The 17,280-nt window shown below is 46.4% G+C and overlaps 1 protein-coding gene across 1 annotated transcript in view; it reads left to right on the top strand.

Moving 5' to 3' along the window:
- map4l (microtubule associated protein 4 like) overlaps positions 1 to 17,280 on the top strand; it is a 46,744-nt gene that overhangs the window by 4,879 nt on the left and 24,585 nt on the right. Inside the window, exons 3-5 of the mRNA XM_056596323.1 lie at positions 1,965 to 2,051; positions 3,065 to 3,148; positions 3,546 to 3,764. Of these exons, the coding sequence (XP_056452298.1) occupies positions 1,965 to 2,051; positions 3,065 to 3,148; positions 3,546 to 3,764 (390 nt within the window). The remainder of the gene's footprint in view (positions 1 to 1,964; positions 2,052 to 3,064; positions 3,149 to 3,545; positions 3,765 to 17,280) is intronic.

Raw genomic sequence — 17,280 nt, 5'->3', positions numbered from 1 at the left:
AGCAGTGTGTCTGTGTGTGCATGTGTGTGTGCTCCTGTGTGTGTGTTCCTGTCTGTGTATGTGTGTGTATGCATGTGTTCTTTCCCCCCCCCTTTTTGATGCATAGGTCAGGCTGTCCCCAAATCTATTTGAAGATTATTTTTAAACTAACCCACCGCACCACTGACGGAATAGGGTTCGGTCATTACCGATTGAACACACATATGCAGCCAACTTTTTTTCTTCTGTATGTTCCTTCACCTCCAACGAAGACACATGTGAGGTAGCTCCACGTGGATGACGGAGTCATGGTGCGTGGATGTGCTGCGTGTGAAAGGGACTCAGGGAGGTGTATGTGGGTGGAGCGGCTCAGAGGTGTTTCAGGACCTTGGAGAGGGAATCGTAATGGAATACACTTTCCTATGGTTTATGACCACCTTTACTCCCTGGCACATAAATAGACCACCTCCTGTATAGAGTTAGAGTTCAAGAAGAGATATTGTACAGATTATATTTGATAATTGTACTCAATATCTGGCTGAATCTACTTGGAATTTAGTCATTTCTAAAGTTACCTCAACCACAATCCGATGCTTAATTATACTTTTAAGTTGGCACCCATCACTAATCTAAAACTAACCCAGAAGGAGATCTCATGATGTTATTAGACTAGTGATGATTGTTACATGCTAGAATGCAGCAAATGTTGTTGTTGTTACACATTGACGAAAAGCGATTCAGTGAGAGACTCATTTGTTTGCTGCGTCCATCTTCATGATGTATGCTGGGCTCCTTAACTCGATAGTGCGGCTTGGCTCATGCATCCTTAATGTGTTTGCAATCACTTCCCCTGTCCAACGTGTCTGCAAAGCTAAGCTCATTATTTCAGCTGACGTCGGTGATGCTTTTAAACAATGCTTTACTCCTGTGGTTAAGTGGATCATAAAGTAACGCTGGTTAATCATTTATCGATTCCTTCGCTTTCCATTGATCATCCATCCATGCCAACCAGAGAGCTGTACAGTACGTGCACCTGCGTCACTGTTGTGTGTGTGTGTGTGTGTGTGTGTGTGTGTGTGTGTGTGTGTGTGTGTGTGTGTGTGTGTGTGTGTGTGTGTGTGTGTGTGTGTGTGTGTGTGTGTGTGTGTGTGTGCAAGTGTGTGGGTGTTTGTGTGTATTTTTGTGTATAGGATATGTACCAATTCAGCCGGTGGTGTCCCGTGTGATCGATCACATAACAGCCGCCTTCTGCTAAAACCATGCGTTACCTAGGCAACCCTCGGATGCTCCCCGCCGCCTAGGTTACGTAACCATGGCGATTGCTCCTTCGGCTACATATCCTGTCTGTTCGCCTCAGTGTCACACCCCCATGCACACCACACACACACAAACATGAGCAGACAGACACACACACACACACACAGTCAGACAGACAGACACATACACAGAGAGACAGACACACACCCATGCTCACAGACACTCACACACACGCACACACACCTCACTCGGCTGTTTGTGAGGACTCTTCGTGTCCCCACCAATGGCACTGACAGATAGACAGATTGGGGTGCGTGGGGCAATTTGCGTCAGGCTATCCTCCTTTTTGATAAGATTCATATGGAAGCCTGTAGAACAAATGAGTGTGGTCAACAGGAAGGGGAAACGAGTACGTAGGAGACGACTCTTTGAACTTTTTTTCAACTTTAAACATTATCTTTCCCATTTTTTAACAGATCAACATCTTTTGATTGTATGATATTTGTTGAACTCGGTCGTGTTGACAGATGATAAAATGTAGACCAGATAAGACAATACATTTTCTGACCTTTGTTAGCAAGAAAGCTAACAAGGATAGCTATCTTGCTATCCTTGGATACCAGAACATTCCCTCATTCAACACAGGAGACAGAACGGTGCTATTAGAAAAGGTTTGCGAGTGACCTGAGATTCATTACTGAGGCGTGTGCGTCCTCTGTCTGTACCAGGTCCCGGGATGATGTCATCGATGATGTCTTTGGGGGGTCGCCAGGACCCCGCTGGACAGCCGGCCTTCAGCTCTGACTACCTGTCAGGTGAGCAAGGGGGAGGGGCTACATGTCCAGTAAAGTACTATATGTTTAATTGTCACTAAACTACGGTACTGACATATTGTATTTCATTTTATGTGAATTAAATGCAGTCTAGAATAGACTGAAATAAGCCATGGGTTTCAAACCGTGTTTAGCTTTGTGGAAAATATTTTAATTAAATGTATAGATCTTTTCCAATGATGTGTAAGAATCAGATATTCCTAATTTCGGCCCCTTCTGGCCGTTAAGTGAACTGCAAACTGCTCTAGCTCGTGCATTCATAGCAATGTAATGCGAGCTACGTGGGTTGATACAATAACAAGCACAGACATTTTCGGAATCATGCAAATTAAAAAGGTGTGAATGTACGGACAACTTTTCCATTATCCGTGCTTTAACGGCAACATAAAAGAAGCAACGACCCGTCATTCTATCTATCTGTCTGTCTATCTATCTATCTATCTATCTATCTATCTATCTATCTATCTATCTATCTATCTATCTATCTATCTGTCTATCTGTCTATCTGTCTATCTGTCTGTCTGTCTGTCTGTCTGTCTGTCTGTCTGTCTGTCTGTCTGTCTCTCTCTCTCTCTCTCTCTCTCTCTCTCTCTCTCTCTCTCTCTCTCTCTCTCTCTCTCTCTCTCTCTCTCTCTCTCTCTCTCTCTCTATATTCCTTTTATTCATCTTTGTTTAGTATTCCTCTGATATTTTCTTCATATTCATATTCATGTTGTATTCCTCTCCCTTCTTTCCCATATTATTTCACTTTCATGTTGACCATTCCTCATCCTGCTTTTTAAGTGCCTTTCTCGTCTGTTTGTTCTATCTTTCTCCTTTTCATCTTTGTTACCATCTGTCACTCTTTCTATCTATATTACTGCTGCCTTCTCCTCAACTCCCTCTGTCCATCTCCTCGTATGGCTCTAAATCTCTCCTCTCTCCTGCTCTCGTCCTCTCCCTCTCTCCTGCTCTCGTCCTCTCCCTCGCTCCCTACCTCTCTCTATCTCCCGCAGGTCCGAAGAACCTGGTGGGTGGTGGGTCTGACCCGTGGAGTCAGACCAAGACCAAGGACAGCAGCGTGACTGACTCCATGCTAGGTCCACACACACACACACACACACACACACACACACACACACACACACACACACACACACACACACACACACACACACACACACACACACACACACACACACACATACAATATGGTCTCCATGCTAGCTAAACTCACACACACACACGCACACACACACACACACACTTTAAACTCCATGCTAGGTCATGTTGTTAAACTGATGGATTTCAGAATATCTCTTTCGATCTCATTCAATAGACTTATTATACATGAATATGAGTATAGACATGGGAAACAAACATATCCATTACCAAAGCACTAAAAGGTAAAACTTGATACAAATAAAAGATAAAAAAATTATATCTCTCTCTCTCTCTCTGTCTCTCTCTCTCCATCCGCCGATTCTCCCCCCTCAGGGTTCTCCCAACCTGGGATGGGTACAGGTCTGGGTATGGGCATGGGAGCCGGCATGCCCCCCTCCTTCCAGTCCGGCATGAGCTCCCCCAGTCCAGCTGGATTCGCCCAGGCAGCTCCAGGTTTTGGACTGGACCCTAAGACCGCTGGCAGCACCGGGGGCAGCTCTCCACTCAAGACCTCCCCCGGATCCGGAGTCCACTCCATGGATCAGTTCTCAGGTACTGAAGGAGAGGGGGGCGCTTGGTTGAGTGGCACATGAGTGCACGGGTGGGTGGAGGTAAGGTGGAGATGGAGTGAAAGAGGACTTTGGTAAACAGGATTTTATGTTGTTGTTTTTCTCCCTCCATTATTGAGAATAGGAAGGAGGGTTAGAGGAAAGATATAAAAAACATTTGCGCTCGACCTTGTGCGCCATTTGACAGTAAGCAGGGTTAATGATGATATGGTGTTTATTATGGTAGGATTTTGGTTACAAATTAGGACAAGTTAGGGTGAGGTCTTTTATTTTGGAGCTCTGTTTCTTTCTTTCTGTTGTATCGGTGCACTAAAGATAGCCCTGCTGGCTAACCAACTAGTGTTTAGGAGCCAGCTGTTATGCAACCGTTTGCTTTTTTCAAGTAGACCTTTTTTATTCATTGTAAAGTGCTGAGTCAGTCATGTTAATGGTGACAATGGATTTACTGTGTGAAAGACAACGTGGGAGATGCGTCAAAGAATAATAACTCATTTTTCACCAGTGTTTCGTGAAGCACTGAGAACTCTTAGACAACATATTGTTACAGATTTTAGTGTATTTATTCAACAGCAGCCCACCAACACATGAAAATATAAATCAACCCCTACATGGTTGAATAAACATATACAAAGACTTGGAGATTCCTACCTCCACTTTTCAAAATGGCCGCCAGCCCCCGCAGCACTCTGCACTCCTGATGCTGAACTGCTGTCGTGGCCAAAGTCACAGGACCTGGGTTAAGGCATCCATAATAGATGCTAGACACCCCGGCCTTCTCCTCACCTCACGGACCTGACAGCTGCAGATAGACGCAGAGGCGACAGACAGGAGGACAGTCGCCATGTTTCCAGAGGTGGGCGGTCTGATTATTCCTAGCAGGCGTGTCTAGCTCCAGCTTTTATGTGCGATCTGCAACATCCACTGGGTTTCCGGGAAATAAATAACAGAAAGTTTGATTAGTGAATTCAATGGTCCGAGATTTGCATTTTCCATTGGTCCGATTAGGGATTTGTCCCACTTTCTTGCGAAACAGAGTTGATGTTGAAGAGATCTTTTATTTGTACAACACGTGTAACCCAGCGAGAGGGTTCCCCTTTAAGATGATGGGATGTTGGAAGAGGAGAGACGCAGGATCCAGCTTTACATCCAGGAGGTCTGAAGGTGCAGGATTGATAGATGGAGAGTAAGACATCCCCCCTCCCCAAGGACTGGGGAGTCTAGTGTCCACTTATGTTTGTATAGTCCTTGAGAGAAATGACTTCAGAGTCGAGAGGGAGAGAGAGAGAGTGAGAGAGAGAGAGAGAGAGAGAGAGAGAGAGAGAGAGAGATGGAGACAGAGGGACAGAGAGAGAGACAGAGAGAGAGAGAGAGAGAGAGAGAGAGAGAGAGAGAAATGAGTGAGCAAGGAAAGAGAGAGGGCATGCAGTGTTAAGCTCAAATGCATAAATCGATGTGGCACCTGGTTGGTTTGTCCATTGTGTTGCATTGAGTTGTGTGTCTTATGTTTTGTCGTTTGCGTGTTTGTATAGTACATATTGCATTTCTTCGTATCATTCTTCATCTAAGACGTTTTATTGATCCAGTTCTAGTGTGATATTGCTATTGATTAGTCTGTGATAACATATCACATTAATCTGTATCTTCTATCTTTGGTTCTTCTCTTTATTCCCTGTTTAGCTCTGCTCCTACAGATTTGTGTTCGGGTGGATAGGAAATACTCATATATACTAAAAAGTTATTAAAGATGTATACATTGCTGTAGTGGTTTCATTGGTGAAGTCGGTGGTTGGAAAACCACCCAGAAAACGATGCACCTCCACCACCTCCTGTGTGTGTGTGTGTGTGTGTGTGTGTGTGTGTGTGTGTGTGTGTGTGTGTGTGTGTGTGTGTGTGTGTGTGTGTGTGTGTGTGTGTGTGTGTGTGTGTGTGTGTGTGTGTGTGTCTGTGTGTGTTAAATGTGGGACCAACATGACCAACACCAGGCCATTGGTTTGGCACAAATGATTAACATGATGGTGGTGATGATGATGTTGAGGATGATGATGATGATGATGATGATGATGATGATGATGATGAGGATGAGGATGAGGATGATGAGGATGAGGATGATGATGATGGTCATGAGAGAATCACACTAGATTTCCTGCTTGCCAAACACCTGACTTTTTCTGCATTATTGTTTTAACCACGCATAATTCATATTTACACATTGTGTATCACCTTGCAGGTTAAGAGTTTTTCTTTGAAGTAGCTTGCTCCGACATAATATGTGTGGGAATGTATTGAATTGACTTTAGTGCCCCCTAGCTGTCACAGGCTAAAGTTTCTTTCATACAAATTTGATTCCAATTCACAGGTGATCCTATACAGTTACAAAAGAGAATACAGTGCCTTCATATTATAAGACATAAACAAACATGGCCCTTATCAGGTTCAACGGTAATGTACCGACCAAGAGAGCCTAAATAACTCACAATAACCAATACCACTAGTAGCGTGTGAAAAACAAATCAAAACCTGACTCTAAAGATGATTCCAGAGTGGAAGGGTTTGTGGATGGAGCTAAGCAGCCTTACTTAAAGCCCCTCCTTCTTCTGGTGAACCCTTATCTGCTAGCCTATTTGGGGGGGGCTGATTTCTCTGACACAGAATGTGATTGGTTACCTCCTCTTACAAAACCCTCCCCCCCCCTCCCCGCAGCAGCTCCCGCCCTCTCCCCCAGCGGCTCATTGGAGGACAGCAGCTCCGCCTCCTCTGCCTCGGAGCCCTTGGGTCCACACAGAACTGGGCCCGAGGGAGAGGTTGCCAGGCAACAGCAGAGGAGGAGGAAGAAGAAGAGGAAGAGCCGCGACGAGGTCTACAACATGCTGGACAGGCAGAACGGCCAATCGGGGAGCAACGGGATGATAAGCCCCGCCTCCACTGATATCACAGCAACTGAGAGGGGAGGAAGGGAGGAAGACGATGGGGAGGAAGAGGAGGAGGAGGAGGAAGAGAGCTGGGAGTGGGATATCAAGGGGAGGGGAGGAGGAGGTGGAGGAGCAGCAGCAGGGGGAAGGGTTAGAGGGAGGAAGAATAAGAGTCGGATGAGGCTCCCAGAGGAGTGGGGCCCTCCGCAGGAGCCCCCGTCCCCCAGCCAGCCCGTGGTGGGGGCCCCACACTGGGGACCGGACGCTCAGCCTGGCCCCGCCGGCTCCAAGCCTCTCGGCTCCCCCACCTGCGTCACAAACCCTGCCCGCGCTGGCGTAGCCGCACGCGAGTCCTCCGCACGCTCCTACGAGCCCATGTGCGTCGATGACTTCCCCTTGACCGCCCGGGACAGCCAAGCTCACGCTAAGGGAACAGAGGCTGCTAGCGACCCCGCCGCCACCGCCGTCAGCAGCGTGGCTAACGCCCCCAGAGCTGACGCGGCAGACGACAGCGGCAGCCTAGGCCTGCTGTCGGGGGAGAACCTGAGCCCGGTCTCCCAGACCTTCTCCTTCCTGGACTCAGTGCTCCAGACACCGCCGGCCTCCACCCCCAGCTCCCAGACCACCACCCCCCTCACCCACACACCCTCCATGGTCGCAAAGACCACCCTGCCCGACACCACCACCGCCACCTGCCTACAGACCTCCACCGCTTGCCACCCCACTGCTTGCCACCCCGCCTCCTCCCCCTCCAAGAACACTCCGGAGGTGTCTCTCACCACTCTCGCCCCGCCCTCCACCCCCTCCCCTTTAGCCGCTGCCGCCGCCGCAGTAGAACCACCCCCCTCCGCTCCCATTGGCTCGGGGCTGAACCCCGACGCCAAGCCGTTCGTTCCGTTTGGCTCCTCCCCCCCCGGCGTCGTGTCCTCCGCGGCTAGCTTAAGCTGCGCGGCCACGCCCAGCCAGAGTTTGACCACCGCTCCCCTTGCTAGCACCGTAGCGCCCCCTCCCGCGGTTAGCATCGCCACTCCCGCCGCCACCACGAACCCACCGTCCCCACCGCCTGCCTCCGTCACCTCCGTCACCCCCACCACCCCACCTGCTCCCTGTCGCCCTGCACACTCAGAGCACCGGGACGCCTCGTCGCCACCACCGCCAACAATCCCCCTGCTGGAAGGTTGGTGAACTACAGGGCAGATTATCAGACAAAGGGGGGCTTTTCTAGTCAAGAGTTCTAGTTGAGAATAGTAGCACAGCATCATAGCACAGCATCATAGCACAGCGTCATAGCACAGCGTACGGCCCCATCCTATGGATTAGGAGGCATTGCTCCGAGCAGGCTGACGGGTTTGTGGGGTCGTGTAATTCAAAGTGCATGGCTCTGCGTCCTTTAAGGCCCCTCGTTTGTGGTTATTATTACTGGTGTAGGCCGTAGTTATTGATTGTAACGATTACGGTCCGATGCATCAACAACACACAATATTGACCGCTAACGTAAAGGTTACGGAGGCGCTGATGTTTCACTAAACCCAACACATCTTTGTGGCGACGTTGGTCGCCCAGCATTGGACCCCAGTGAGCGGTGTAAACCTTACCAGTAGCCGTCTATTGACCTCATCCTCCTCCGTTGACCTCCTTGCCTGGCTACCTTGCATCGCTTTATTGGTACTCTTAACACTTCCATGATTTGACTTTTACCATTAATATCTATTCTTTGCACTGGCTGTTTTCCTCCTGATTGTTTACTGGCTGCATAGCTGTCTACTCGCGTCCCATAAGTACCATAGATACACATGGACCATTGGTGTGCTAATAGGTTACTGGTGACTTAGCTAACTTGCTAACGCCGATCCCTCACTCTAAAACCTCACATACTTTTAATAATAATGTAAATATGCTTAATAGCTTGATTGATACCCAGCCAATAATGATACCAATAATCATGTTAAGTCTGATATAGAGTGTTTATTAATTAGCTTACTTGAGCAAGCATGCCAGGGATTTATTTGTATTTTCATGTGCATCTATGGTATACCTGTTTAACCACCTATACAAAGACTAATCTTCTTTCCTACATATCGTTTATTTGATGCAGTTTCAAAAATGGGAATACCTTGGATTTAACATCTTTTCCTTGGTCATCTTTTCCTCAACCGCCGACTGTAATTTAATCACAAAACAGGGAAGGGCGTATTGGCTCACTGGGAGGAACCTTTATTTAATTAGCCCTCTCCTAATTAATACCGTTTCCCTGTTCCCTTCTCTCAACACTGCTACTTTCTCTTAATTGTTATGTATCCCTGTTATTTTACTTCAGCGTGTCTGTCACCTATTTAATACTGTTATGTTTCCCTGTTACTTTACTTCAGCGTGCCTCTCTCTTATGTAATACTGTTATGAATCCCTGTTACTTTATTTCAACGTGGCTCTATCCCATTTAATACTGTTATGTGGCCCCCTGCTTGTTTCTGGCTGATCTTCCAGTGTGATTCTCTCTAATAGGCCTACATGTCCTGAATGACCTGTTCATGCTGATATGTGTCTGCTTGTACTTTATAATGCTGTTGTGTTAAAGGAGCTTTAAACACGCACCATGTCACGTTTTGACGGCAGCCAGAGCTTTGTTTTCTCAAAGTGATTAGATGAATTAAATTAACACCCAAACTCATAATCAAAACATCTATGTATCAAATATTTTGAACCAAAGCGATGGCTGGGGTGAAATATTTGCACGATGCAGGTTTAAACCTATTTCAAATGATTGGATATTTTAAACTAACTCCACTGGAATCTGTTAAAGGAGAATCAAGAAATGAAGATAATAACTGTAGTTTTATGTATCTACAACCTTCTCCACATATTGAACAGAAACATTTTGATTATTTTTGCCCGAAGTTACAGTTTTGCAATGAAATGGATTCTATTATTGTACTAAAAGTCTATTTCCTCTCTTTCCCTCCCTCTCTGCCCACTATTGCCGATGCGGCCATCTTGAACACCAAAGGTAAACCATGTTACTTTCTTTCTCTCATCATGCTTATGCTATTGTGATAGCGGTTTTCCTCGAAGACAGACGTCAACAACAATTTCAGTGGATTGATATAACAATGACCTTTGCTGCTTCTTCAATGTCAAAAATGTCTCCCGCTTTTTTTGGGATGCCACACGCAATGTTGCACTTTACTGATTGGGAGAATGTGTCTCTTTGCTGAATTTTGAAAATGGACATGAAACATTCAAAGCATCAAGCGTTATGTGTACCCAGTCACGTCATTCATGTGTAGTGGACGTGCAATGGTATAGATACAATGAAGGTGACTCGTTGTATTTCAGTAGCCTGGATGCTAGTGGATGCTACAAATTATGGTTTTCCTTACAGACAACTTAACGAAGAATCAGAAATGTATCTGCCGAAGTACAAATGTGCAAGAAATCCATCTTGGTGTACGTGTCAGCATTCGTTCAGGGATACAAATCTCGAATAAAAGGGCTAAAAAGATAGATAAATACACAAAATCTATGTAAATACAGTTTGTGCAGTAATACTCGCAAGTACAGAATATCTGTTTTCTATTTCATTGGTGTTGTTGAGTGTCCTCTGTCTGGTGACGAGGACTGCTCTGTTCTCGGGCCGTCTCCTTCACTGGTCGCCCTTGTTCAGCCGGTACTGAGTACTGGGTTCTTCTGTGTGGAAGGAGAGGGCCGAATAGGATTGTGATTCAAATGGCGTCTTCAAAGGACGGTGGCGTGGTTCTGCTCTGTGTCCTGCGTCCTCCCCCCGGGGAGCTTGTTTGTCTTCAATGAATGGGATCTGAATGAAAGAATACTGCAATGTGCTTCTCTTTCCTGTGAGTCGGGTAAAGCTAGCTTTCCCTCACTTGCTCTCTCACCGATGGGAGAGAGATAGGAGAGAGATTAGTAGAAAGCATACATTACATAAGAAGAGTGTATACATTATATATATGTGTGAGTGGACAGTACATATCACTCTAGTTCTAGACCGCCCCCTCTCTCTCTCTCTCTCTCTCTCTCTCTCTCTCTCTCTCTCTCTCTCTCTCTCTCTCTCTCTCTCTCTCTCTCTCTCTCTCTCTCTCTCTCTCTCTCTCTCTCTCTCGCTGAGATGTAATATTGATGCTGGAGTTCTTTAACAGCCTTACATAAGACACAGAGGGAAGAGCAGGGCTTTTTATAGGGCCCTGTCCTTCTCCACCTCCACACCATCATCTCCACCCATGCATCACCCGGGAGGTCAGAGGTCATGGAGAACCCTGCACTGCTGCTGATGATGCACAGTCTCCATTCAGCAGGGAGAGAAAAAGTTGGGGAGAGAGAGAGAGAGGCAGAGAGGCAATTTGAAGTTGAGTGATCTCAATATATTGCGATGGATAGAGTGAGACAGACGGACAGACAGACAGACAGACAGACAGACAGACAGACAGACAGACAGACAGACAGACAGACAGACAGACAGACAGACAGACAGACAGACAGACAGACAGACAATTAGGTCAGTCTTTCAGTACATCCATCGTGGTTCGATTTACAAGACAGAAAATATATAGACAGCTAAGCATTGCATTAAAGCTGTGGCCTGGTTTCACTATTACTTTTTAATCATTGCTACAGTATGCAGAGGAATTGTATGTAGGTCTGTCTGGAGGAGATGGATAGAAGCCATGTTCATTGACGCCATCTAGTGGCAAAATGTATAAATAAAATGCAAGCTGCTTCGATCTGAGACAACACACACATATGACATTGCAGTTCCTAAACTTTTTTTTTCCCATAAAAAGCTTAATGTCTGTGATCTTTATATCTAGAATTTCAGAATGTCAGTTCACCTAGACGTTTGACATTTAGAGAAAATAAAATAATTGTAGCTACAAAAAGAATGTGAGGTATCCAAACATCACGCTGAACACCACACAAATGTTTTTACTCTCTCCTTCCAAATGAATGTCCTATTAAAAATAGAGAGCCAGGAGTTTATTATTTATTCAACAGCACTTCAAGTGGATCGCTCCCATAGGAATGCTTAATAACTTATGGTGCTGTGGTCGTTTTTACATGGACACCAACAAACAATGGGCCGTGGTCTCCCCTGAAGCAACCAGCCCACCCCCAAACTAGGGACTGTTCATTTAGGCAATATGCCAAAGGAGGGAGTTCTACTGGATATCACCACGGCTGTCATTCGGCTCTTGGTACGAGGCCGAAGCCGTAGATCATCAATGCCGTTCCACAAGCGTCACTGATTAGGTAATAGCAATAAGCAGATTATTATTTGTATGTTTATGTAATCATTTATTTGCCCCCCCCCCCAACCCCCCACCACAAATAGTTCCTTAACTGGATTTGGACTGGACTGCTGCCAAGCCACACATTAACATTTTCCTGCGTACTAGCTTTCCTCTTTGTGATTCTAAGCAGGCCAGCTACTTTGTGTCATGTACTTTTATCTGTATGTTCAGTCTTAGGTGGCATGTGTGACTGAGGTGAGTCAACCGCTCACTGTTAATGTAGGCTAATTAACTGCTAATTAAATTAGTGATACGTGTTAAAAGTCCCAGTGCTAACTGTTACATTGTCTGCCTACCTTGTTGTCTTGGTGCCACAGCAATGATCAGGCTGTATATGAGATGGATGGGCGATGATGGGATGGCTCCAACCAGTTCCATTAGTGAATATACCCATTTATGATCATGTATGTGTTTATTCCTTGGTGTCTCCCACACATACTATTTTAGATGATAACCAATGAAGAAGTCAGTCCTGCAAAGTACGCTAAATATGTTTGCAAGCTCGCGAGAGGCTTTTATGCCCGATTAAGCTCCATTAAGTTGGCGTCATCGCAAATGCAGTGTGTCCATCTGACCACATGGTGGCTCTGCAGGGCAGTTTCTCCACGTGCCAATACAGTGCACAGCAGACCAGTGAAACTGATCCTCCATGCCTGCTCCGCAGGGCTGTGGCTCTGTGTGCCAATACAGAGCACACCAGACTGATCCTCCATTTTGGCTCTGCATTGCAGCTTATCACCACATGAACTCTATACCTTTACTAAGAATGCAGTTTAAACCTAAGCCAGCTGCATGGGTTTGTATTGGTGTGCATGCATGTGAGTGTGTGTGTGTGTGTAGGGTCTCTTTAGCCATTAATATATCTATATTAGTTTATGTTACACTATGTTATGCTATGCATCACAAGATATTTTGTAATGTTTGCAAACTCCAGAGTAACTTACAAATAGTGTGTTGTGTCTTGTGCGAATACATGTTGTTGTCTGATGGTAAGCAGTGGTTGTCTCCTCAGAGTACTGGTTAGACTTGTTGCTGTGACATCACACTGTCGCAGAGATGCCTCCGGTCCTCGGTTTGAATATAGTCGGCACAGTCTTTTTTCGGTCTCTCTCTCTCTCTCTCTCTCTCTCTCTCTCTCTCTCTCTCTCGCTCTCTCTCTCTCTATCTCTATCTCTCTCTCTCTCTCTCTCTCTCTCTCTCTCTCTCTCTCTCTCTCTCTCTCTCTCTCTCTCTCTCTCTCTCTCTCTCTCTCTCTCTCGCGCTCTCGCTCTCGCTCTCTGTTCCTGACCTACCTTTGACGGCCTGCTCCCTCTATCCGTCTATCTCTATTCATCTCCTGAGTTATTTTTTTCTCTCTCCATCACTTCCCGTCTGGGTGTCTCATCACACTTGCTCTCTCTCTCTCTCTCTCTCTCTCTCTCTCTCTCTCTGTCTCTGTCTCTGTCTCTCTGTCTCTCTCTGTCTCTCTCTCTCTCTCTCTCTCTCTCTCTCTCTCCCTCTCTCTCTCTCTCTCTCTCTCTCTCTCTCTCTCTCTCTCTCTGTCTCTCTCTCTCTCTCTCTCTCCCTCTCTCTCTCTCTCTCTCTCTCTCTCTCTCTCTCTCTCTCTCTCTCTCTCTCTCTCTCTCTCTCTCTCTCTCTCTCTCTCTCTCTCTCTCTCTCTTTCTCTCTCTCTCTGGTCAGGTCTATATATAACTTCCTCTTTACATCTATCTATCTGTCTTCTGTCTACTAACCTATACTCTCCCTCAAACACCCACCATTCCAATCCCTCTCTCCCTGATCTCTTTTCAAGTTTTATTTTCCCCCTGAGTCCGTCTACCTTGCTCTCTCTATTTATCTCACTCTGTTGCTGCTTTCTGTGCTCATTTGTCTGTGTCTCTTGTTCTCTTTAGATATTCCTTCTACTCTCATCCATCCCTACCCCCCTCTCTTCCAGTCTCTCTCTCTCTCTCTCTCTCTCTCTCTCTCTCTCTCTCTCTCTCTCTCTCTCTCTCTCTCTCTCTCTCTCTCTCTCTCTCTCTCTCTCTCTCTCTCTCTCTCTCTCTCCCCCTCTATCCGCGTCACTTCTCTTCTTTGCTTGTTAGACTCCCTGCGTCGCCGTGGTAATGAGTGGCTCCCATAATTATAGCCTCCTCCAACGGCCATGTGTATCTATGTATGTGCATGTATATGTATGTTTGTGTGTGTGCACGCGGTGTGTGTCTGATGTGTATCTGAGTATATGTGTGTCTGCGTGATCATGTGTGTGATGTGGTGATGGCTCCTGGTGGTGCTGGGAGGTGGGGGTGTGGGGGGGGGGGGATAGGAATGGTGGCTGGGGACGGGGGTGGGGTTGCCAAGGCGACATGGGAGGCGGTTACCGTGGTAACAAAGGGACTCTGGGAGCCAGATTGAGGGAAGAGGGAGGATGAGAAAAGGCTGTGGAAGAAGAGGTTGGACTGGGTGTGACAGACACTAAGGTCGGGAGGTAAAAATAGCATCACCCTGACAAGATCCAACTCCCTCCTCCCCCTCTCCCTCCCCCCCTCCTCCCCCTCATCCTCCAACCAACCCTGTTGCCCACCAGCTGCAGCTTCCTCCTCCAGCTCCCTCCCTCCATCCTCCTTCTCTACTTCCCTCCCTCCTTCTCTATATCCCTCTCTCTCTTTCGTCCTTCTCGCTCTCCCTCCTCCCCTCCTTTTTCTCTCTAACCTAATCTTTCCTCCCCCCTCCCCCTCCCCCTTGTACCTTGGTCTCTATCCATCGTCAACAGCTGTTTCAAAAACAACTTGGTGTGCTTGTGCGTGTGTGTGTGTGTGTGTGTGTGTGTGTGTGTGTGTGTGTGTGTGTGTGTGTGTGTGTGTGTGTGTGTGTGTGTGTGTGTGTGTGTGTGTGTGTGTGTGTGTGGATGTGGGTGTGGTTTTGTGGGGGTGGGTGTGGATATGTTTGTGTGTGTGGATGTGTGTGAGGATGTGTGTGTGTGTTTGTGTGTGTGTGTGTGTGTGTGCGTGTGTGTGTGTGTGTGTGTGCGTGTGTGTGTGTGTGTGTGTGTGTGTGTGTGTGTGTGTGTGTGTGTGTGTGTGTGTGTGTGTGTGTGTGTGTGTGTGTGCGTGTGTGCGTGCGTGCGTGCGTGCGTGTGTGTGTGTGCGCGTGGGTGGGTGTGTGCGTGGGTTTGTGTGGGTGTGTCCGTATGTTGCCTCACAGGTGCAGGAGTGTCTGTGACCTTGGTGTCTTGTGGGTCTGGTGTTCTGGTCTTCACAGCCAGAACACCAGACCCAGACCCACTGTGTTCTGACCGCATGTGTTCTAGAACGGCTCTTTGACCGTCTCCAGTTCCGTTCATAACTGTCAGTGGCCAGGCAGGTGGCTGGGACTTTTCAAGAATTGTATGTACATAAATATAAATCGATATACAATTTTGACTTCCACTCTACAGACTGGGTTATGTGGTCAGGTCACCTATTCATATGTTCTGCTCCAGGTTCACTTCCTATATCTTCCCCCCCATCCCTCTCCTCTGCATTAACCTGTCCAAACCAGAAAAATATCTATTTAATCAATGTTTTGCATTGGTATCTGCATCAATCCAGAATAGAGGGCTATCATCTCCCTTATGATTTCATAGCCTGACTGCCTACAGAGGATGAACCATTACCTCATAGATTGCACTATTATTAAAAGTTGTACTGCTATTTACTTTACTTTGTTGGAATTTCACCGTCATGATGTTGCAGGCATTTCAAGGTGACCTACCTGTATTATGTAACATAATGAGTAGACAGCACTAATCTGTTCAACACTTTTTATATTAAAGCCCACCTTCTAACTATACTGGACACAGTGCAAGGTGCACAGCATGTCATGGTAACTCAAATCAACGACTCAGAAATCAGTCAAAAATAGAGGTTGTGAGCGTGTGTGTGCTGCTGTTTAGTTAAGTGTAGTGTAGTGGGTTTATGTGTGTTTGTCTGTATATGTGTGTGATTGTGTTTGTGTGTGTCTGTGAGTGTTTTATGAAAAATATACAGTGAGATGCCTTTCTCTTGCATCAGTCGGTTGAGAAAAATAGTAATCCTCCGTTAGATACAAAACCAGAGAACCAATCTGAAATCTTTTTAAAGGATACCTTTTCTGCATTCCAAAATTTGATATATTCCTCCATATAAATAACCCATTCATCACAGGAATGGAACATAAAACATAATACATAATATATTATCTAATATATTGCGAGAGGTCTAGACATCTTCAAATAACTATTCAGGGGCGACTAAAAAGTTGATGAAGCCACCAACCCCACCTCTTGTGTAACCTGTCTCTAAGGGGTCCAGCTTGGCTTCATTCATCAGATAAACGGTGGGGAAAGCTTGCATAAGGTTTGCCTTTCTTTGGTCCATCGAGGTCAAAGACACACCGGAAACATCCGCTCGCTCTCTCTCTCTCTATCTGTCTCTGTCTCTGTCTCTCTCTGTCTCTCACACTCCCTCTCTGTGTCCCTGTATATTGCTCTCTAAGTGTTTGTGTGTGTGTGTGTGTGTGTGTGTGTGTGTGTGTGTGTGTGTGTGTGTGTGTGTGTGTGTGTGTGTGTGTGTGTGTGTGTGTGTGTGTGTGTGTGTGTGTGTGTGTGTGTGTGTGTGTGTGTGAGAGAGGGAGTACAGTGAATGCATTGTTTATGGAGGATTATGTAATAATGTTCAATCATTATCATTGAAGCAGAACAGGGTACTCTTGTCAATTTAATTTGGGATGTTGTTTTGTGTGTGTATGTGCCTTTGTGCCTGTAAACGTGTGTGTGTGCGTATGTGTGTGTGTGTGTGCTTGTGTCTGGGAGTGTGTGTGTGTGTGGTGTGTGTGTGTGTGTGTGTGTGTGTGTGTGTGTGTGTGTGTGTGTGTGTGTGTGTGTGTGTGTGTGTGAGTGTGTGTGTGTGTGTGTCTGCAAGCCTATGCATGTGTGTGTGTGTCTGTGAGCCTATGCATGTGTGTGTCTGTGTGTGTGTGTGTGTGTGTTTGCGAGCCTCTGCATGTGTGTGTGTTAAGCTGTCCTTTTATGAGATGGAGTCAGCCATAATGGACGATGACAACCTGGGTACCAGTGGGGTCACGTCCACACCGCTTAACAGATGCATGATGGGAGTTGGTTGATTTGTGTCATTGTGACACAAATCAACAGGGAAGTGATGAGCTCTCCCTTTGCGAGATATGAGACAAGAGCGAGATGGGACTCTAGCCTAGCTAGGAGTTACAATGCACCACACAAATGCAACAGGAGGGCGGCTAAGCCTGCTAGCCAACTAGCATAGTGGACCATTTG

The sequence above is a fragment of the Gadus chalcogrammus genome, chromosome 8, assembly GCF_026213295.1.
Source record: "Gadus chalcogrammus isolate NIFS_2021 chromosome 8, NIFS_Gcha_1.0, whole genome shotgun sequence".
NCBI classification, from domain to species: Eukaryota; Metazoa; Chordata; class Actinopteri; order Gadiformes; family Gadidae; genus Gadus; species Gadus chalcogrammus.
This window is presented reverse-complemented; position numbering and strand designations above follow the sequence as displayed.